The sequence below is a fragment of the Saimiri boliviensis genome, chromosome 3, assembly GCF_048565385.1.
Source record: "Saimiri boliviensis isolate mSaiBol1 chromosome 3, mSaiBol1.pri, whole genome shotgun sequence".
Classification (NCBI taxonomy): Eukaryota; Metazoa; Chordata; class Mammalia; order Primates; family Cebidae; genus Saimiri; species Saimiri boliviensis.
In genome coordinates, this window is record NC_133451.1 from 38,575,058 (window position 1) to 38,599,349 (window position 24,292).

Consider the following 24,292-nt stretch of genomic DNA (forward strand, 5'->3'; position numbering starts at 1 on the left):
ACTCAGGAGGCTGAGGCAGGAGAATTGCCTGAACCCAGGAGGTGGAGGTTATGGTGAGCCAAGATCACACCATTGCACTCCATCCTGGGTAACAAAAGCGAAACTCCGTCTCAAGAAAAAAAAAGAAGCCGGGCGCGGTGGCTCAAGCCTGTAATCCCAGCACTTTGGGAGGCCGAGGCGGGTGGATCATGAGGTCGAGAGATCGAGACCATCCTGGTCAATATGGTGAAACCCCGTCTCTACTAAAAATACAAAAAACTAGCTGGGCGTGGTGGCGCGTGCCTGTAATCCCAGCTACTCAGGAGGCTGAGGCAGGAGAACTGCCTGAACCCAGGAGGCGGAGGTTGCGGTGAGCCGAGATCGTGCCATTGCACTCACTCCAGCCTGGGTAAGAAGAGCAAAACTCCGTCTCAAAAAAAAAAAAAAAAAAAAAATCAGCCTGATTCTTAGAAATAAAATTAAGATGAAGACTCTTTTATTTTACTTAACATTAATTCAATAGTCCCACTGGGTAAATAATTTGTCTGTAATGATGTTTATCACATGTTTAATGAGTAAATAAACATACTCACTTGCTATGGTCATCAGTTTTCCAAACATGGCAGAACAGTTAGCCTCTGACTGAAATTTAAAACAGAAACAAAAGAAAAACTAGTTATATATGTTAACAAATTTCTGTAACAAAAATCAATACTTGTTACTGTACATTTTTCATGAAGTTAAAAAAAAGTTCATCACAACCTGCTCAATGGAAAATGGTTTCACCACATGTATACATTAAATTAACAACAAGGAATTATAAAGTAGCAACTATTAAGACAAATAGAAAGAAAAAAGATGTTAGGAGGAAAGTATTTTAAAAATCACAAGTATTCAACTTTCATGTGAAAGTTAAATTGCCAGAAGACTGAAAAAAGATCAATGAGGCAATTAACATATAAAATTATCATATCAGAATTACTGTGAAACTACATGCCTACATGCCACAAAAAAGTAAAAATAGAAAGAGTAGAAATTTTGTCTTCTGGAATAGAGTTTTGTTAGTTATTTTGTGGCCCATCACTTAAATACCTTCAAGAAAACTTTCTTTCTAAAATTACTCCCCTTTCCTCTATCCCATACAGCATTACTTTATTATTAGTTTTAATTTACATTATATTTGAATAATTTAGTTTAAAAGTTAGAAGACCATGCCCCCACGGGCTATCTACTTTTGCTAATAGTTTTGATGGAATACAGTCATGTCCATTCCTTTATGTATCATCTATGACTAATTTTGCAAAGGCAGGATTGATATCTGACCAGAGACTCTATGCCTAGTAAAATATATGTTTTTGCTATCTATTAATTGATTATTTTTTTTTTAGACAGAATTTCGCTCTTGTTGTCCAGGCTGGATTGGAATGGTGTGATCTCAGCTCACTGCAAGCTCTGCCTCCTGGGTTCAAGTGATTCTCCTGCCTGAACCTCCTGAGTAGCTGGGACTACAGGCATGTGCCACTACGTCTGGCTAATTTTATATTTTTAGCAGAGACGGGGTTTCTCCATGTTGGGTCAGGCTGGTCTCCAACTCCTGACCTCAGGTGATCCGCCTGCATCAGCCTCCCAAAGCGCTGGGATTATAGGTATGAGCCACCATGCCGAGCCTCTGTTGATTTATTTCAAAAGTTTGCCAGGCTGGGTGCAGTGTCTAACATCAATAATCCTAGCACTCTGAGAGGCCTAGGCAGGCAGACTGTGTGAGCACAAGGCTTTGAGACCAGCCTGGGTAACATGGTGAAAACACACCTCTACAAAAATATACAAAACCTAGCTGGGTATGGTGGAGCACACCTGCAGTCCCAGCTACTCAGAAGGCTAAGGTGGGAGGATCGCCTCAGCCTGGTGACATCGAGGCTGCAGTGAGCTATAATCATGCCACTGTGTGACAGCCTGGGCAACAGAGTAAGATCCAGTATTTAAAAAAAAAAAAAAAAAAGTATACCAGCTCCTCTTCCATTATCCATGTGTCCCAGAGAGGTCTGTATATATGATCCCCTGGTTAAGAACACCTATTCTAGTGAATACACTTAAAAACGTAAAATTTTCTTCTCCCACTTTGCAAAATTTCTTTTTTAGTTGGCCACTGGCATATTTATAGGACTGATATCTGATACTCACTCTATACTGAGAGAACATGAATCATGCAGTGAAAAACAAATATGACATTTAATTTAATTTCATCTTGAAATTTAATTCTAATTATTTGAAAATTAACTATATATAAACTATTAGTGTCTTAAAACTTTATATAAACTAGAAAACACTATTTCTTTGCTCAAACTGAAAAATAGTTTGTTATATTCATTTTAAATGGAAATTTACCTTAGCCAACTACAGAAATTATGTTTAACTGACATTTGGAAAATAAAACGGAGATACATTTCTTTGCTTCACTATATAGAACTACAGAAAATCTGAACAATGACTGTAATAAAATATGAATTTAAACAAACAGTGAACCTACTGTAGGCTGCTTGTGCAAATCCAATAGTTCACGTACATGACTCCGAAGCATGTTCTGACACTTCCACATTTCATTGAGAGCTCTGTCAAGTCAGGAATATAAAAAAATACACTATATAACAATACTGGAAATTATTCATATTTGGTTTTACAACTTTTTTTTGTGGGATGGTGTATATACACCATTCTTCTACATCTACCTAAAAGTTTAAGCACCACAAAATATATCTATTACGATTTAAGACAATTTAGTACAAATGGTAAATATAAGCCTTCTTATGAGAGAAAATATTTGAGAGGTTTAGAAAGATCGATAGGCAATAAAGAGACTGAAAGATGTTTCAAATACAGGTAGCCAGAAAGTTCTGGTACAAGAAAATACAAAATGTCAAAGTGCAGGGGACACACAGCAAAGTGAAAAACATATATATATATATACACATATGCTTGAAGCACAGGGCATATGTGTGGAGCACAAGGAACCTGGAGCATTCCACAGACAGATCAAATCACGAAGGCCTATTATACAGGCTAAGGAGTGTACATGAAGCACTATAGACTATTTTGAGAAATGTAGTATCTTAGGAACGACGCAGATTCAAGATGCCAAATTTACATTATTGTGTTTATTCTAGACTTTTCTCTCTCCAGGAACAGAGGGAATCACAAACCCCTCCATATTTCCAGGTGTCCAAATGACCTCTGAGAAATTACTAATCTCCAAGTACTCTGTCAGTTATTTTGAAATATAAACAAACATCAAAACCTTAAGCCAGGAAAGGCATTAGTAATGGTACAACAGTATCTTATAGAATTTCTGCAAAACTGGCAGTCTTTGTTTTTGTTTTTGTTTTTTTTTTGGTCTCACTCTGTTGCCCAGGCTGGAGCGCAATGGCATGATCTCAGCTCACTGCAATGTCTGCTTCTTGGATTCAAGCAAATATCCTGCCTCAGCCTCCCTAATAGCTGGGATTACAGGCATGTCCCACCACACCCAGCCAATTTTTTTTTTTTGTATTTTTAGTAGAGATGGGGTTTTACCATGTTGGGCAGGCTGGTCTGGAACTGCTGACCTCAAATGATCTGCCCACCTCAGCCTCCCGAAGTGCTGAGATACAGTGGCGAGCCACTGTGTCCAGCCTAAAAACGCAGTCTTAATCTACCAAGCAGGAGCACGTAAGGAGCCGCAATGGCAAACAAACAAAATCCTAACTCAGAATTTTCTCTCTTTTTTAAGACAGAGTCTCACTATGTTGCCTAGGCTGGTCCAGCTTCTAGGTTCAAGTGATCCTTCCATCTTGAGATCAGAATTCTTAATGAAATGACTCATTTACATAGTGTATTTTTGAGAAAAATTAAATATACTATGACGTACAACATGATATATGTATATACTGTAACATCTACTTTAAAAAAAATCTATTAGTCGCCGGGCGCGGTGGCTCATGCCTGTAATCCCAGCACTTTGGGAGGCCGAGGCGGGTGGATCACGAGGTCAAGAGATCAAGACCATCCTGGTCAACATGGTGAAACCCCGTCTCTACTAAATATGCAAAAAAATTAGCTGGGCATGGTGGCGCGTGCCTGTAATCCCAGCTACTCAGGAGGCTGAGGCAGGAGAATTGCCTGAACCCAGGAGGCGGAGGTTGCGGTGAGCCGAGATCACGCCATTGCACTCCAGCCTGGGTAACAAGAGCGAAACTCCGTCTCAAAAAAAAAAAAAAAAAAAAAAAAAAAAAAAAAATCTATTAAAGTGAAATGCCCACATATCCTGGTTGGCCTGGGACAGTTTGATTATGCTGGTTATCTGGGCAAAAATATCAACAGTGATCCCTTGTAGTCTGAAAATAATCTAGTTGGATAATCAATCACATGGCCATCCTACATAGAGAATATCTGAATATATTCACCCAACAAAGAACCAGTATTCAGTTACTAGGCTTCATATTTAGTTTGGAAGGATAGGATAAAGCACCAGTAGTTTTAGACACTAGTCACAGGTATTCTGACATGTTCATTTATTTGAATACCTGAAACTATCCTACTATTGATCCAGCTGCCAAATGTGCCTATACATATAAGAGTAAGAATAGTTTTGGTGTTAAATGACCTGAACATAAATCATAGTATTTTTTCTATAAATATTTACCTGAGGTTCTAGATTCAAATATAGAAGCAGCAACAATCCAACCAATAACAATTAATTAGATAAGATAAAGTTATTTTATGAAATCTTTTGGAAATACAGCAGTTATTTGAAAAGTAACTTACTTTACAGCATTTGGATCCAAACTAGCATATAAGTAATACAAGCATTTCATTCTCTCTTCTGTTTCCAGGTTGTGCGGGACAAGATACTGAGCAAAGATTTTCTCTACCAACAGTCTATGAAATAACAACAACAACAACAACTAAGTAACACAATTATTCTATTTTTAAAAAGCAATAGCTTTTTTTTTTTTTTTTTTTTAAGTAGGGTCTTGCTCTGTTGCCCAGACTAGAGTACACTGGTGTCATCTTGGCTCACTGCAACCTCTACCTCACATGTTCAAATTATCTCCCACCTCAGACTTCCCAGTAGGTAGGACTACAGGCGGGTGTGACCATGCCCGGCTAATTTTTATAGTTTTTGTAGAGACAAAGTGTACCTATGTTGCCAAGGCTGATCTGGAAGTCCTGAGCTCAGGCAATCCACACACCCAAGTGCTAAGATTATGTGCATGAGGCACCTCGCCCAGCCAATATTTAAAGTTTTAACCATTTTGTGCCAAGATACAGTATCAAGATAGTAGCTATGTGTGTACATACAATGGAAGATATAAGTTTACAATGAGTTCCTTCCTTGGAAAACTTTCAGTACAATTTAACTTTAGAGACATGGTTACTATATGTGGCTTTATAATTTGTTGGCGTAAAACATTTGTTCCAGAAGAGTTAAATGCTATTCCTAAACACATAGTGACAGGCTGTTCCCCCTACTCTTCAGCAGTCTACAGCAATAGCAAACTCATTAATGCAACATATAAAGCTATGATCTGCACTACAGCTAATTATTAAGAAACTCATTAATTTCCTCTGATTATCATTTGGTCCATTTCCCATGTTGTCACAGTTAAAAACAGGGAATCTTCCTTTATATCACTTCCTGAAAATACAGATTTTCCTGTGTACATTTCATCTTTCTTCTCTCCACAATCTAAATTCCTTACCAATATTGGGATATCCTTCTTGCTAGTATCTATTGCTTGTATCTATCATTCAGTATTACTGGATTATGAATATACGAGGTCTCTTCACTAACAAATACACATCCAGTGATGCTGAAGAAGTCAGTCTAATTAAACAAAACATTGGAAACTATTTTGCACAAACCAAGTATCATTAGTATGATCCAATATAGAATTATTATTATTATTTTTTGAGATTGGGTCTCACTCTGTCACCCAGGCTGGAGTGCAATGGCAAGATCTTGACTCACTGCAACCTCCACCTCCTGGGTTCAAGCGATTCCCCTACCTCAGCCTCCGAGTAGCTGGGATTATAGGCAGGCGCCACCACACCCGGCTAATTTTTTTGTATTTTTAGTAGAGACCAGGTTCATCATATTGGCCAGGCTGGTCTAGAACTCCTGACCTTGTGATCCTCCCACCTCAGCCTCCCAAAGTGCTGGGATTACAGATGTGAGCCACCACACCCGGCCTCCAATAAAAAATTATAAGTAATATTCAGAAAATGAAAACAAGTTAGTAATTCCTCTATTGGTGGTGGTGTCAAAAGGAAAGTAACTAGCAGTTAATTGAATAGTGCTCTATTGCCACATATTGGGCTAGGATGCTTTAGGTTCATTATTTAATCTATATGACAATCCTGTAGGAAAGGGATTATTTTTGCTTTTTATGTAAAACTGAAGTGCACAAGAAGTTAATGAACCTGTGTAAGAGTACACATCTAATAAAGGGCAGAGTGAACATTTGGTCTTAGTTCTGACTCAAAAGACAATGCCTATTTCACTATTATAAGGCTACCTTATAATCATAGAGAGTCTTGTTTAAACATAAGATTTAAAAAAATGTAAAAAGTTATCTCTAAACTTGTGAACTATTAATCAAGTTGAATTAAGTTAAGACATAAAAATAAGTTACTTAAATATTAAAGACATTTTTAAAAGTAGTTTTATACTCAACCATTCTATCAACATATTAAACTCACTTGTCGTCAATGCTGTTTTGATAATAAATATGCAAAAGTTTGTCCTTTATCCAGCTGACTTTCTCTGCAGCTTCCTTTCCTGCTTCACCATGAAGACAGTATTTCTTATAAAGCTGAGCCAGACCCATCATAGCTTCTTTTCTTACTCGCCACTAAAAAGCATAAAATTAATTAGATGAGCAAGATACCAAAACTTTGTACTAATCTCTTAAGATTGCCTTGGCTTCATTAGGTTGTACAGTCTTATGTGTATCTTTATAAACAGGCAAAGTATTTCTTCTCACAAGAGGCTTTAAAAACAATTTTAAATCTGTTCCTATTTAGAAATTTTCCAATGCAAATATTGCTAAATGATCTACCTTTCTCTTTTTAAACAAATGGGGTTTCGTTATGTTGCCTAGGCTGGTCTCAAATTTCTGGGTTAAAGTGATCCTCCTGCCTTAGCATCCTGAGTAGCTAGAGTGACACGTTACTGATTTTTTATTTTCCTTGAAACTCAGTAATAATCTTAAGGGAGATTTCATTTGATACTGAAAGAAAATTCACCAAGTTTTAGAAGTGATTACAATTCCCCTTGCAAACAAAAGCCCTATTATCTGGAATGTTTTATTTGCCAGTTACATCCCTTTAGATGTTAACTTAGGATAAGAACAAAGTTGACTATCAAGAATTCTGGGCCGGGCACAGTGGCTCACGCCTGTAATCTCAGCACTGTGGGAGGCTAAGGCAGGTGGATCGCTTGAGCTCAGGAGTTGGGGAACTGACTACTCAGTGAATCTAAAATTGTAGTGAATCTAAGAGTTGAGCTGGCTGACTACCCAGTGAATCTAAAAACAAGCTCACCAAGCTGACAAGACCTGCCCACTCACACAGAGCTTCCAAACAGCTGTGCAGTGATTTAGTTAAAAATTTGACAAGGGCGGGCACAGTGGCTCACACCTGTAATCTTAGCACCTCGAGAGGCCAAAGCAGGTGGATCACCTGAAGTCATGAGTTCAAGAACAGCCTTGTCAACATGCTGAAACCCCATCTCTACTAAAAATACAAAAATTAGCTGAGCATGGTGGCATGAGTCCGTAATTCCAGCTACTCAGGAAGTTGAGGCAGGGCAATCACTTGAACCCAGGAGGTGGAGATCACAGTGAGCCGAGATTGCACCACTGCACTCCAGCCTGGGCCACAGAGTGACACTCTATCTCAAAAAAAAAAAAAAAAATTCAAGCATCATCAGACCTTTGGGGAAAGGTTTCAACAGTAAAGAAAGGGACCAAAACAAACAGGCCAGAGGAAGAAAATAGGACTTAGTGCAAACAGAGGTAATACAGGCAATAGAAGAAAACTTTCAAATATTCTCAGGGAGGTAAGATTTTACACCATAAAATACGACTCAGTTCCTCTGAGGAAGAAAGGAAGGAAGGTAGGGAGAGAGGCAGGGAGGAAAGGAGGGAAGAAAGAAGCACCGAAGAAGAAAAGGAAGTAAAGGAGGGAAGAAAAAAGAGAAAGGAGGCAGAAAAAGAAAGTAATATAGAAAAATTAATGATTCAATCTGAGGAAACTGATTTAAAAAGAAAAAAATGAAGAAAAATTAGATAAGGAGAGGTGCTTCTGGAAATTAAAAATGTAAATGAAGTAAAAAAAAAAAGATTAAAAAATTAAACTATCAGTCCAGGAATTCCAACATCAAATTAAAGAGCTCCCAAAAGACAGAAGAGGCTCAAGCCTGTAATCCCAGCACTCTGGGAGGCGGAGGTTGAGGCAGGCAGATTCCTTGAGCCCAGGAGTTCAAGACCAGCTTGGGCAACACGGTGAAACCCCATCTCTACCAAAAATACAAAAATTAGCCAAGTGTAGTGGCGCACACCTGTAGTCCCAGCTACCTGGGAGACTGAGGTGGGATGATCACTTGAGCCTGGGAAGAGGAGGTTGCAGTGAGCCAAGATTACACCACTTCACCCTAGCCTAGGCAACAAAGAATGAGACCCTGTCTCAAAAAAAAGGAACTTAGTGATCACCGTAAATGAATTTACTTACATTGCAAACCTAAAAGGCAAATGATTTATCTAGTTAGCAGAAGACTCTGTGAGACTTTTAGAGGTTGGGAATGTTTAATAGGGTAGGAAAGAAAGGTTGTGAGAGAAGAGACAAGAAAAGAGACCATGAAAATTTAGAATGAGGACCATCAGAAGATGTTAAGAAAAGTAATAGTGAAAAAAGATATCTGTGTTTAAAAAAAAAAAAAAAGGAAAAAGAAGCTGAGTGTGGTGGTGGGTGCCTGTAGTACCAGCTGTTCAGGAGAATGAAGCAAGAAGATCACTCTGATTCAAGAGTTCAAGTTCAGCCTGCGTAACATAGTAATACGCCACCTCTAAAAAAGAGGGGTGTGTGGGAGTATATTATCTTTGGTATATTTAAGTCAACAGTTCTTTTTAATTTTTTTGTTAACATTTTCTCATTTTTAGGCCACTTATTAGATGGAATAAAACTTTGTTCCTATATAACAGGTTAGCAAAAGTCTTTTTACATTTCTTACATGAAATTAAAAAAAAAAAATGAACAATAAAATCTTAAGATTAAATCCTGTTCCCAATTTCTAGAGAAAAAATAATTTTTTTCCAGAAAGGCTATAAGCAAGGTCATCTAATTTATTAAACTAAAATCCAGGTCAGAAAATATCGTACAGTTTCAGTTAAGATAGATTCATTTGTTCAACTTTCTTAAACTATGAAAAAACTTTAATAGTAGTGAAATTTTTTTTTAAAGGGGGAAAGGAAGAATGCCAAATAACCACTAGGGGGAGAGTCATTTCATTTAAACTAAAGCCAAGGGAAAAGAAATCTTCAGTTAGAATTACTAACACTGTTGAACAAGTTAAAAAGGTATCCACCTTTTTTTAAACATGTACATCCTATAACAATTTTAAAAGTTAAAAATTAAAGAATGCCTCTTGCTATATTGTAAAATCACAACCAATTATTTTTCTGCCCTGAAATTATAATATTCAGTTGCAGAGGAAAGTAATTTTCAACTACAACTCTAATAAAATAATAGCATGTTGCAAGGCAATCATGAAACATGTTAGAAAGATACCTAATCAGCCTGCTTTACACTTCTTTCTCTTGTTTATAGCTGACCTTATTCCTTAGTAGTGTTCTTAGCACTATTTTTCCTTATCAATCTGTTTTTAACTGCCTCAAATGGAGAAAATCACAGGAAAAATAACTAAACACATAACCATCACTATTGTCCTTAGCTTGGGTTATTAACATGTAAACATCACTTTCTAAGGAAGTGATATTCTTTAGTTCAATGAATGACAGACCTAGCTAAGTTATACAAGAAAATCATATTTGAAAATGTTAACTATAAGAGTAGACAATCAATTGCTATTCTTCTGAAACTCATCATGTAAGTAAAAAGGTAAAATCTTGATTAACTTAGTGGTTCTCTTACAAAGGTATGCTAGAAAAAAAACCCATGCTTAAGATCTCAAAAGCTATAGAATCCAATGTATCTATTCATAAGGATAATTAAAAGATATACAGGAGACACACAAATTAGGAGCTCTTTATCATTGTTAATTTGATTTTCACACAGAAAGACACTAAATTTAATAGAAAATGACACCAATTGTATTTAGCAATTTAAACACAGTAAATTACATAAGAATAAAATGCCTCAGATTTTACCCGTTTATCCAGTGTTCTTTCCCTTACAAAGCCAAGCAGCTGATCATTTACTAAGGCCAGGTCTCTCTTGGCCGCTGTTATAATAGTAACAATGACATCATGACGAATAGCTTCTTCTGGATCATGTGATCTAACCTTTAAATATTCTGTAATAACAGAAAAAAACTTAGGCCAAATGTTAGCTATATAATTTAGGTAATTTGTCATGATTCAGAACAGCAGAATAGAACAGAAATACATGAAGGTTTTTGTCCATACTAAAGCAATGTTGGTAAAATATGGCATGAAATTAAATTACGTTATTTTTACAGCAACAGTACTCTACTGTAATCACAAAACTGCACTTAAAACTCTAAAGTTGGCCAGGTATAGTGGCTCACAACTGTAATACCAGCACTTTGGGAGGCTGAGGCAGGCAGATCACACAAGCTCAAGAGTTCAGACCAGCTTATTCAACATGGCGAAACCCCATCTCTATCAAAATTAAGAAACAAAACTCATTAGCCAGAGGTGTTGTGGCCCACCCCTGCAGTGCCAGCTACTTGGGATGCTAAGGAGGATCACTTGAGCCCAGAAGTCAAGGCTGCAGTAAGCCGATTATCACATCACTGCACTCTAGTCTCGGTAAGAGTGAGGCCCTGTATCAAAAAACAAATAAAATAAAATAAAAATTTCTCCGCTGGCACTTTCTCACTAAAAAAGAAAAAAAGAAAAGAAAAATAAATAATAAAATAAAAACTTCATAGTTACATCTTTTTTCTTTTTTGAAACAGAATTTCACTCTGTCACCCAGGCTGGAGTGCATCAGAGTGACATCAGTGCACTACAACCTCCGCTACTCAGGGTTTCAAGCAATTCTCATGACTCAGCCTCCAGAGTAGTTGAGACTACAGGCATCTGCCACCATGCCTGGTTGATTTTTATATTTTTAGTGGAGACGGGGTTTCACCATGTTGGCCAGGCTGATCTTGAACTCCTGGCATCAAGTGATCCACCCACTCTGGCCTCCCAATGTTCAGGGATTACTGTCGTGAGCCACTATGCCCATAGTTACATTTAATAATGTATTTTCATCAGTTATCCTAGAAAAGTCAACTGACAATGCAGTATCTATGTCAGTTTGAATTTTAGTTACAAATAAAAAGTCTTAAAAGAAAAACAGTGAAAATGTTTACAGGAATTTAGGTGATAGGCACATACCTGCAAATTATACAATATAAAATCTGGAATATTTTTGAGACTCTTTAAAAATTCTTAAGTAATTTATAATACAAACTAAATCTAAACAAAGAAAATGTTATTTCCCCTGTTCTTTTTGGTAAATAACAGCCAATTGACAGAAATCATTTATGTGCTGCTACCAAATAGGTAGATTTAAATGCTTTAGGTTCAGAAGAGCGAAGAATTCTAGTCTACTGCAGAAGATAATCACATTCTTACTTGCTATTAAATGCTACTATATTTAATTATATAAACATGATGATTTCTACCCAAATCCAATGTCTTGGGAAATACGTTACTTCCTTAAATTATGTTTCTCAAAAAATTTCAAAGGATTAAAATATGAAGATTTTAAGCTAGGCATTCATTGTGGCACCTGCCTGTAATACTCAGGAGGCCAAAGTGAGAGATCACTTGAGCCCAGGAGTGAGAGCCTGTCTCTTAAAATAAATAAATAAAAAGATTTTAAATGTAATTTTATTACATGAACATGAAATCATTTCTTAGTGCACAACAAATGAAAACCTGAGACCATACCAGAGTAAAAACCTATCTGGAAAGTGAAGTTAGGTCACAAGCAACATCTACAATATAGTTGAGTGATTATGCTAATATTTATAATAAACCAGCTAGCTTACCTGTGAGATCCTTTGCTAAATCTGGGTGATTCATTAAACAATGACTGGCAAATTTCACACTTTCTAATCTCACAGGAACATGAATGTCATTAAATCTACATAGAAAAAGATTGCTAAATATTAATTGTAAGGCAAAATAATTCTCAAAGGAGGTATATCTAACATGAAAATGCTTACAAATAGCAACAGTTACTGATTAGAAATTTGTTATGAGTTAAGGTATTCTGAAGAAAGAATATAAAGCACACTATAAGGTGAAAAGACACAATTTCATTAATATATTTTAACAAACAGAATTTCTTTACCATGCTAAAACAAACAAATGGTATAAACAAACACATACCTCAACCCAAACTACATGCTTTATGGAGCTAAAATCTGAGCGCTTAATATTATCTACAAAATAAAAAATATTCAAAACACACAAAATCTGCTTGAAGAGTAAGTTTATAGGAGATTCCAAGCCCGGTGGCTGACACCTGTAATCATAGCACTTTGGGAGGCGGAGACAGGTGGACTGCTTGCACCCAGGAGTTCAAGACCAGTCTTGGAAACATGGTAAAACCTTGCCTCTACAAAAAATACAAAAATTAGGCAGCCATGGTGGCATGCCCCTGTAGTCCCAGCTACTACTCAAGAAGCTGAAGTGAGTGGATTGCTTGTGCTCAGGAGTTCAAGATCAGTCTTGAAAACACAGCAAAGAACACAAAAATTAGCTGGGTGTGGAGGCATTCCCCTGATGTCTCAGCTTCTAGGGAGGTTGAGGTGGAAGGAGTGCATGAGCCCAGGAGGTCAAGGCTGCAATGAGCCATAATTGTGCCACTGCACTCCAACCTGGGTAACAGACCCTGTCTCAAAACAAAACAAGACAAAAGATTTGTATGAGACAAACACTGGGGAACTTGAGGTAAAAAAGCAAACCATATATAAAAAGCAGATCCAGAAGTTCAAAGATGAGTGCAGAAAATGTGTGTCACTAGCTGGGTGTGGTGGAGGGTACCTGTAATCCCAAATACTTGGGAGCCTGAGGCAGGAGAATCGCTTGAACCCAGGAGACAGAGGTTACAATGAGGAGAGAGAACGCCACTGCACTCCAGCCTGGGCGACAGAGTGAGACTTCATCTCAAAAAAACCCAAAAAACAAAAAATGTGTTACACTGCCTTACCACATAAGTTTCTTTTTGCCAGCACCAACTAGTATTATAATGTTTGCTTTTTTTTTGTTGAGACAGAGCCTTGCTCTGTCACCCAGGCTGGAGTGTAATGATGTGATCTCTGCTCACTGCAACCTCCGCCTCCCAGGTTTAAGCAATTCTCAAGCCTCAGCCTCCCATGAAGCTGGGATTATAGGTGCACACCAACATGCCCTGCTAATTTTTGTATTTTTAGTAGAGATAGGGTTTCACTATGTTGGCCAGGCTAGTCTCGAACTCCTGGCCTCAAGCAATCTGCCCACCTCGGCCTCCCAAAGTGCTAAGATTACAGATATGAGCCACTGCACCCAGCTTACAATGCTCTTTTAAGGTCTAGTATACTATAGGAATTCAATTAACATGAAACGTAATACCTAAACTCAAAGCTGCACATGTTAAAGATAAGGTAAGGAACTCTTAAATTTAAAATAGACTGATTGATGAATAATATGATCTGAAATAGCTGGAAATATTTTTATTTTTGAAATAATCTCATAAAATAACCAAGTAAACAAAAGTTTTTAAATAAATGTCTTAATATCTACGAGCTCCTACTTTATTACCCAGATATAATTTTCATGCATTAATAAGAGAAAAATTATACATTTATTAATGATCAAGTAATTACAAAATATCAAAACACTTAATGCTATAATTACAGAAAATAATGCTGCAGAATCAGAGACATTACTACAAGTTAGCAGTGAATGTAAAATAACAACTGTCAGAAACCTCTTATGGGTGATTTCATTTTTATAAGAATATTTGATGTCTATCCTGGGAATTCCCTATCACAGGATGAATATCAAATATTTATTGTAAATCATTTAAGCAAAATGATTCCCACCATTCAAAATTCTCACCATTCCCACCACTCAAAATTCTCATGTGTCACATATTTAGTTATTCAAATATTCAGCATTTATTCTACTAAGACCTTCAGAATGGCGTGTTCTGGACAAGTAACTGCTAAGATAGCATTATAGCATTGTCAGATGTCTCAGAACCTAGGATTAGTAAGACAACTATCATGGTGAATTTACTTCAAGAAAAATTCTGGCACCAACTTCTAAATCAGTTGAACTAAACAATGGGGAGTCTGAAATGCCTCCAGAATATTAATAGTAAATATCTACTTTATAATCAGCTTTTGAAGCAAAACAGGTAAATGGAATACAAGGGGGAATTTAATACATTTCATAAATTTGTCAACACTACTACCAAGCCAAATAGAATTCAGTCACTCTAAGCTCTTGAGAAGAAACATTAAAAACTACCTGAGTTGGCTGGGCATGGTGGCTCACACTTATTATCCCAGCACTTTGGAAGGTCAAGGTGGGTGGATCACCTGAGGTCAGGAGTTGGAGACCAGCCTGGCCAACATGGTGAAACCCCGTCTCTACTAAAAATACAAAAATTAGTCAAGTGGTGGTGGTAGGTGCCTGCAGTCCCAGCTACTTGGGAGGCTGAGGCAGGAGAATTGCTTGAACCCAGGAGGCAGAAGTTGCAGTGAGCTGAGACTGAGCCACTGCACTACAGCCTGGGTTACAGAGCGACACTCTGGCTCAAAAACAACAACAAACAACAATAACAAAAAACAAAACAAAAAAACTAAGCACAACATTTTCCATTTAAAAATCATAAAATTACACCAAACTAGTTAAAACACATTATACAATGTGTGCAGGTAAGTTACAGACCCAAAAGACAAGCATGAATAAATGGAAAAGTTGGTAAGCTGACAAATGGCACAAGTTCTTAAAATTCGATGAGTATGTATTCAGTTTCATGATTTAAAAATCTCAAGACGGCCGGGTGCGGTGGCTCACGCCTGTAATCCCAGCACTTTGGGAGGCCAAGGCGGGTGGATCACGAGGTCAAGAGATCGAGACCATCCTGGTCAACATGGTGAAAGCCCGTCTCTACTAAAGGTGCAAAAAATTAGCTGGGCATGGTGGCACGTGCCTGTAACTCCAGCTACTCGGGAGGCTGAGGCAGGAGAATTGCCTGAACCCAGGAGGCGGAGGTTGTGGTGAGCCGAGATCACGCCATTGCACTCCAGCCTGGGTAACAAGAGCAAAACTCCGTCTCAAAAAAATAAATAAATAAATAAAAATCTCAAGACTTAGAATATCAGCTGGGCCTGGTGGCTCACACCTGTAATCCCAGCACTTTGGGAGGCTGAGGCAGGCGGATCATGAGGTCAAGAGATCCAAGACCATTCTAGCCAACATGGTGAAACCTCGTCTCCACTAAAAAATACAAAAATTAGCTGGGCGTGGTGGCACGCACCTGCAGTCCCAGGTACTCAGGAGGCTGAGGCAGGAGAATTGGTTGAACCCAGGAAGCAGAGATTGCAGTGAGCTGAGATTGCGCCACTGAACTCCAGCCTGGTGCCTGGCAATAGAGCAACACTGTCTCAAAAAAAAAAAAAAAAAAAAAGACTTAGAATATCCAGCAATGCTATTTATTCTAATTACTTTCTTTTCTTTTTTTCTTTTTCTTTTTTTTTTTTTTGAGACAAAGGCTCACTCTGTCTCACAGGCTGGAGTGCAGTGGCTTGATCTTGACTCACTGCAACCTCCGCCTCTCGGGTGCAAGGATTCTCCTGCCTCAGCCTCCAGAGTAGCTGCAGTTACAGGCATCGTCACCAAACCTGGTTAATTTTTGAATTTTTAGTATAGAGACACCATGATGGTCAGACTGGTTTCCTGAACTCCTGACCTCAAGTGATCTGCCTGCTTCAGCCTCCCAAAGGTTTGAGATTACAGGCATGAGCCACTGCGCCTGGCCATGACATTATATTAACACAAAGTGTCATGCAGATAAAACATTAAGCTTTCTTCATACAAAATTTTTCCTAAAATTTATTCCATAAGGATGGCAACAATGAAACCAAACATATATCAGTCAAAGTTTTGATATGTATAGTTTTAATCAAGTGGACTACACCTTACTGACTATTCTCCAAAATATAAACTTCAGAAATACATGTTCTCTTACCGTCCAAGAAAACATTGCCAAAGAGGACGATTCTGTGTCGCCAAATCAGAATCTTTGGAACCAAACAATTTAGCTAGAAGTCGAACAACAGCTAATCGCTCTTCTCCATCATTGCTCTAAGAAGAGAAAACAGAAAGTGAAGCCTGAGCTTTAGTCATCAGATTACAGAAAATATCTTGAAACATTCTCAAGAAGATACAATTTCATATTTCTGCTTATAACTGTGAGTTTAAAATATCATGTGTTCTCATTTACTATGCAGAAATTGATTTGATTTCATGTTAGAGCGTCTGGGTTTTTCACTCTTGTTTCACACCCTGCCAACTGCTAATTTATGCCTACTTCACTGATTAATTGCATTCTACACATTGGTTATAGACATTGTACAAACCTATCATTCACTTCTAACATTAAGAACCCTATAAAAACTTCTATGAAGGACAAAGCTACAATTACCACCCTAACTAATAAGCTTACTTTATAGGAAATCTGCAATTTAAGTTCCAACATATGGTTTTGATATACAAAGTTTTAATGAAGGATCCCCTACTGACTGGAGAACACTATGGAATTTCATGATTCGGGCCAGGCACGGTGGCTCAAGCCTGTAATCCCAGCACTTCGGGAGGCCGAGGCGGGTGGATCACAAGGTCAAGAGATCGAGACCGTCCTGGTCAACATGGTGAAACCCCGTCTCTACTAAAAGTACAAAAAATTAGCTGGGCATGGTGGTACAAGCCTGCAATCCCAGCTACTCAGGAGGCTGAGGCAGGAGAATTGCCTGAACCCAGGAGGCAGAGGTTGCGGTGAGCCGAGATTGCGCCACTGCACTCCAGCCTGGGTAACAAGAGCGAAACTCCGTCTCAAAAAAAAAAAAAAAAAAAAAAAGAATTTCATGATTCATGAAAACTCATTTTAAGAGCAGTGCAAAATTACAACACAATCTGAAGGTCAGCTGAATTATACACTACAAAAGAGCAAAACTTCATTGTTTTCTAGCAAGATTCTCTTATTTTCTTATCCTGAAATAGTATATGCGATAAAAATTCTGTTGCAGTTTCAGTAGTGATGCCATGTTTTATATAAAATAAGTTATTCTGAAACCATATGGTGTGTAAAACTTCTTTTCAAAAATTATATTCACTAGGAAAACAAACACAGAATCTAAAAGCAACTGCTAATTTTTTTTAGGTGTTCAAATACAATGTGTGGCAAAAGTAATACCAGATATCCAATAAACAAATCCGTTTGGGAAAGAGGTAAAAATAGAAAAATAAAGACCATGGGATAAAATATTTTCTTCATGAATGTTTTAACTATCAACAACAGTGGTTTTGTGGGGAAAACAGGCACACTTAACTAATGTAAAAATGAAAATTGCATCAAGTATTAACTATTTTAATTATAAATGACAAAAGTCATTGTCTCTGTTAAAGAGGCAGAGTCTTGCTCTGTTGCCCAGGCTGGAGTGCAGTGGCATGATCATGGCTCACTGCAGCCTTGAACTCCTGGGCTCAAGTGATCCTCCCACCATAGCCTCCTAAGTAGCTGGGCACACAGGTGTGCATTACCACACCTAGCTAATTTTTCACTTTTCTGTAGAAACAGATTCTCACCAGGTTGGTCTGTTGGCCTCAAGCAAGTCTTTCACGTCAGCCTCCCAAAATGCTGGGGTTAAATGTACATGAGGTATGATACCCCGCCTGATTTTCTCTCCTTTTTTGTGTGTGTGAGACAAGATCTGGCTCGATCACTCAGGTTAGAGTACAGTGGTGCGATCTTGGTTCACTATAACCTCCAGCTTCCAGGCTCAAGCCATCCTCCCACCTCAGCCTCCTCAGTAGCTGGGACTACAGGCATGTGCCAGTATACTCAGCTAATTTCTGTGATTTTTGTAGTGAAGGGATGTCACCATATTGTCCAAGCTGGTCTCAAACTACTGGGCTCAAGAGATCTGCTTATCTATGCCTCCCAAAATGCTGAGATTATTGGTATGAGCCACTGCACTTCACCCAGCCTGATTTTCTTTGACAAAATTTTTCTCAAGCAAAGTGACAATAATGCAGAGTAGCACAATCTTCTAATAAGTTCAATTTGTTAGCCAAAATGACTTACTTCTTAAAGAAAAAGTAATCTATTCCCTAAATATGAAACAACAGAATACATGGAAATTTTATTCTAATTGCAATTAACTATTTTACTAGATCAGTGATTATGTCAAACGAGGTGACATGTCACATCTATAAACTACAGAAATAAAACTAACTGAAAACTCTCCCTTCTGCTATTTATGAAAGTCAAAACATATTCCTTGACTAGGCTCAATGACTCGTGCCTATAATCCCAGTAATTTGTGAGGCCAAGGCAAGAGAATTGCATGAGGCCAGGAATTTGAGATCAACCTGGGCAACGTAGTGAGAATCCCTCTCAACCCCACCCCCGCCCCGCCACCACCCCGCCAAAAAAAGAGAGAGACTCAGATGGCAGGATCATTTGAGCCCAAGAGTTCAAGGCAGTAGTAAACTTTTACAAATAGCAGAGGGGTGAGAATTATGAATTCCTTGCTCAGTTGTCTATAAAAAACAGATACACTATTTTTAGGACAGTAAAATTTGTCGTTAATCTTACCATGAAAAGGTCCTAAAGTTTTAATCAATACCATATGAGGATTCCATTTAAAATCTTTTGATGTTCTAAAACATCTACTTAATAATGAATACCATTTAATACCAATGTATAGGCCAGGTGCGGTGGCTCACGGCTGTACTTTGGGAGGTTGAGGCGGGCAGATCACCAGGTCAAGAGATTGAGACCATTCCAGCCAACATGGTAAACTCAGACTCTACTAAAAATACAAAAATTAGCTGGGCGTGGTGGCATGTACCTGTAGTCCCAGCTACTCAGGAGGTTGAGGCAGGAGAATTGCTTGAACCCATGAGGCGGAGGTTGCAGTGTGCCAAGATTGCACTACTGCACTCAAGCCTGGCGACAGAGTGAGATACCATCTTAAAAAGCATACAAAAGCCGGGCGGGGTGGCTCAAGCCTGTAATCCCAGCACTTTGGGAGGCCAAGGCGGGTGGATCACGAGGTCAAGAGATCGAGACCGTCCTGGTCAACATGGTGAAACCCCGTCTCTACTAAAAATACAAAAAATTAGCTGGGCATGGTGGTGCGTGCCTGTAATCCCAGCTACTCAAGAGGCTGAGGCAGGAGAATTGCCTGAACCCAGGAGGCGGAGGTTGCGGTGAGCCGAGATCGTGCCATTGCACTCCAGCCTGGGTAAAAAAAAAAAAGCATACAAAAAGAAAAACAAAACAAAAAAAAACAAAACAAGAAAACCACTGTGTACTATAAATTTCTAAGACAATGTCATTCTTCCTATCTATTGCTTGTGCCACTGTGATTACCAGTACATATTTAACAATTAATTGTAATTTTATAATTAAATTCTATCACCCAGGTAACAGATACTGTTTTATTCAAGTGATTCAAAATATAAACCTTAACTAACTATAGAAAGATAAACTCAAGTCATACTTCTTCTACAGTTAAAAATTACACAATATATGTTTTTTCCTGGAAAGTTTAAAGGGCTTGAAAATTGGTCAATTTTACATTGTACCTGCTCTAGAAATAAAGAAGAAAATAATAATTTTAAAAAATTGGTCAATCTTACCTTTAGTTTGAATTCAAGCTGTGGCATGACAGATAATAATAAATGAGGATCTATAGCAAAAAGTTCCTGAATCAGATCAAATACATGTTCTGACAAATCACTTACTGATGATCTTCCCAGCACCAGGACTTGATTGAAAAACTACAGGAGATATTAAAAACAAAAATAAAATATCCAGTTCATTTTAAAACATGGATATATTTTTTATAAATGTGAATTTTAGTAATTCACACAGGCACAGTGGCATATGCCTTTTTTAAAAAAAAAAAAACAATTGAAGGTCATACAAATAGGTGTGTGAATTATTAACATATAGGACAGTCATCTGAACAGCAGAAGAAATAATTTCCTAATAATATCAAATCATAAATGTTACAAGGAAAAAAGCAAAAAAAAAAAAAGAATAGTTTGTTGGCTGTATTTCAAATACGGACATTTCTAGGAATCTTTGTTTTCATTAAAAACAATTAGTTTGCGTAGTTCATTAATTACAGAGGATTTCATAGAGAAATTTCCATGTAGCAGAGAAAAATTATAAAGTCTAAATCTTTTATTTTTTTTTTACTTTTTTTGAAATAGTCTGACTCATCGACCAGGTTGCAGTGCAGTGTGGCAGAGTCTTGGCTCACTGCAACCTCCGCCTCCCAGATTCAAGCCATTCTCCTGCCTGAGCCTCTCTAGCAGCTAGGCTTACAGAAACCTGCCACCACGCCCAGCTAATTTTTGTGTTTTTAGTAGAGACAATGTTTTATTATGTTGGCTATGCTGGTCTCGAACTCCTGACATCAGGTGACTGGCCGACCTCAGCATCTGAGCCACCGTGCCCAGCCTCAATCTATTTTTTTTTTTTTGAGACGGAGTTTCGCTTGTCGCCCAGGCTGGAGTGCAATGGCACTGTATCAGCTCACTGCAACCTCCGCCTCCCAGTTTCAAGTGATTCTCCTGCCTCAGCCTCCCGAGTAGCTGGGATTACAGGCATGTGCCACTACACCCAGCTAACTGTGTATTTTTAGCAGAGACAGGTTTCTCCATGTTGGTCAGGCTGGTATTGAGCTCCCAACCTCAGGTGATGCTCCCACCTCAGCCTCCCAAATTGCTGAGATTACAGGCAAAGTGGCTGGGTGAGCCAATACACCCAGCCAATCTTTGATTTTTAAAAAAATCAAAGGCACAGTGGCATATACCTGTAATCCCAACACTTTAGGAGGCTGAGGCATGACAATCTTGAGTCCAGCAATTGGACTCTCGTCTCTATAAAAAAACAAAAATTAAAAAATCATCTGGGCGTGGTAGTGTATGCCTGCAGCCCCAGCTACTCAGGAGGCCACGACAGGAGGATCAAACTCCAGGAAGTCGAGGTTGCAGTGAGTTATCATCGTGCCACTGCACTCCTTCAGCCAGGGTGACAGAACAAGACCCTGTCTCAAAAAACCAAAAATCAGTATAATTTTTCTGTGAGTTTAGTAATAAAAAGTATTTAAAGGTGAAGAATGTTTTTGTTGTTGTTGGGCTGGTTCTTTTAATACTCAGAGAAAGTCAAATATGTTTAAGAAGAAAAAGGTGGTGACACAACAGCTGATTTTTTTTTTTTTTTTTTTTTGAGACGGAGTTTCGCTCTTGTTACCCAGGCTGGAGTGCAATGGTGCGATCTCGGCTCACCGCAACCTCCGCCTCCTGGGTTCAGGCAATTCTCCTGCCTCAGCCTCCTGAGTAGCTGGGACTATAGGCACGCGCCACCATGCCCAGCTAATTTTTTTTTGTATTTTGAGTAGAGACGGGGTTTCACCATGTTGACCAGGATGGTCTTGATCTCTTGACCTCGTGATCCACCCGCCTCAGCCTCCCAAAGTGCTGGGATTACAGGCTTGAGCCACCGCGCCCGGCTGATTTTTTTGTTTTTAAATGCTAGAGAGAAAAAAGGGGAACACAAGGCCAAGAGCACAAATTAAAAGATACAAGCACTACACACCAATATCCCCAAACATGCAGAAGAGTTAAATTTTCAATTTGTTAAAGGGGCCGGGCATGGTGGCTCATGCCTATAATCCTGGCACTTTGGGAGGCAGAGAAGAGTGGGAAGTCAAGGAGTTCAAGACCAGCCTGGCCAAGATGGTGAAACCCCCACGTCTACTAAAAACACAAAAATTAGCCAGGCGTGGTGGTGGGTGCCTACAATCCCAGCTACTCGCGAGGCTGAGGCAGAGAATTTCTTGAACCTGGGAGGAGGAGGTCGCAGTGAGTGGTGGTTGAGATCAAGCCACCGCACTCCCGCCTGGGTGACAGAGTAAGAGTTTGTCTCAAAAAAAAAAAAAAAAAAAGCTAGCCGGGCGCAGTGGCTCATGCCTGTAATCCCAGCACTTTGGGAGGCCGAGGCGGGTGGATCACGAGTTCGAGAGATCGAGATCTACCCACCTCAGCTTCCCAAAGTGATGGGATTACTGGTGTGAGCAACTGTAGAAATTTATAATCTTAAATGTGTATCTTAAAATTGCACCTGGCAGACCGGGCGCGGTGGCTCAAGCCTGTAATCCCAGCACTTTGGGAGGCCGAGGCGGGTGGATCACAAGGTCGAGAGATTGAGACCATCCTAGTCAACATGGTGAAACTCCGTCTCTACTAAAAATACAAAAAATTCAGCTGGGCATCGTGGTGCGTGCCTGTAATCCCAGCTACTCAGGAGGCTGAGGCAGGAGAATTGCCTGAACCCGGGAGGCGGAGGTTGCGGTGAGCCGAGACCCTGCCATTGCACTCCAGCCTGGATAACAAGAACAAAACTCTGTCTTTAAAAAAAAAAAAAAAGAAAAAAAAAAAAAAAAAAAAAAAAAAAAAAGCTAAAGGGGCAAATGTATGCAACCGATATAAGCATGTATTTCTGCTAGTATCATAATCTGAAAAGCAGCATATATTAAGAGTTAGAAAATACTGATTCTTGGCCAGATGTGATGACTCACGCCTGTAATCCCAGCACTTTGGGAGGCCTAGGTGGGCAGATCACCTAAGGTCAGGAGTTTGAGACCAGCCTAGCCAACATGGTGAAACTTCGTCTCTACTAAAAATGCAAAAATTAGCAGGGCGTGGTGGCACACAACTGTAGTCCAGCCACTCAGGAGGCTTAGGCAGGAAAACTGCTAAAAGGCAAGGGCTGCAGTGAGCTAAAATCACACTACCGCACTTCAGCCTGGGCATAAGGGCAAGACTCCGTCTCAGAAACAAAACAAAACAAAACCTCATTTGGATTTTTATCCATGGAAAATAATTCAACAATACATAAATGTTAGATTCACAAAGATGATTAGGAAAGAAAAACAACACTGAAAAGACCTAAATGCATGACAATAAGAAAATATATATCAAGAAATATTTATGACTATAAAATATTTCTTGATATATTTTCTTATATATTTATATATATCTTACATATATTTCTTATATATATATATATATATATATATATATTTTTTTTTTTTTTTTTTTTTTTTTGAGACGGAGTTTCGCTCTTGTTACCCAGGCTGGAGTGCAATGGCACGATCTTGGCTCACCGCAACCTCCGCCTCCTGGGCTCAGGCAATTCTCCTGCCTCAGCCTCCTGAGTAGCTGGGATTACAGGCACGTGCCACCATGCCCAGCTAATTTTTTGTATTTTTAGTAGAGACGGGGTTTCACCATGTTGACCAGGATGGTCTCGATCTCTCGACCTCGTGATCCACCCGCCTCGGCCTCCCAAAGTGCTGGGATTACAGGCTTGAGCCACCGTGCCCGGCTTATTTCTTACATATTCTTATACATTTAAAAAGAATGTCGAAATATGTAAATACAAATAAGACAAAATTTTCCATAAAGTATGTGTAAAAATAGTTATAAATATGAGCAAATATACAATGGAATTAACTGCTATAAGGTAGTGAAATTACAAATATTTTATTCCAAATCACTGATTTTTTTTTTAGTAAGGACAACAAAAATATCCCGAACAAATTCCTCAATAAAGTTTTTTTTTTTTTTTTTTTTTGAGACGAAGTTTCGCTCTTGTTACCCAGGCTGGAGTGCAATGGCGCGATCTTGGCTCACCGCAACCTCCGCCTCCCGGGCTCAGGCAATTCTCCTGCCTCAGCCTCCTAAGTAGCTGGGATTACAGGCACATGCCACCATGCCCAGCTAAT

At 38.8% G+C, this 24,292-nt stretch overlaps 1 protein-coding gene across 3 annotated transcripts in view; it reads right to left on the bottom strand.

Moving 5' to 3' along the window:
• Window positions 1-24,292, bottom strand: part of PDS5A (PDS5 cohesin associated factor A) — a 159,849-nt gene that overhangs the window by 81,678 nt on the left and 53,879 nt on the right. For 2 of the 3 annotated variants that reach the window (XM_039468201.2, XM_039468202.2), the window contains exons 8-15: window positions 20,133-20,273; window positions 16,456-16,571; window positions 12,260-12,354; window positions 10,401-10,546; window positions 6,715-6,866; window positions 4,777-4,890; window positions 2,507-2,588; window positions 573-621 (exon numbers count right to left, since the gene is read on the bottom strand). In XM_039468201.2, the coding sequence (XP_039324135.1) occupies window positions 573-621; window positions 2,507-2,588; window positions 4,777-4,890; window positions 6,715-6,866; window positions 10,401-10,546; window positions 12,260-12,354; window positions 16,456-16,571; window positions 20,133-20,273 (895 nt within the window). The remainder of the gene's footprint in view (window positions 1-572; window positions 622-2,506; window positions 2,589-4,776; window positions 4,891-6,714; window positions 6,867-10,400; window positions 10,547-12,259; window positions 12,355-16,455; window positions 16,572-20,132; window positions 20,274-24,292) is intronic. The other variant, XM_074396027.1, reaches the window with a different exon arrangement.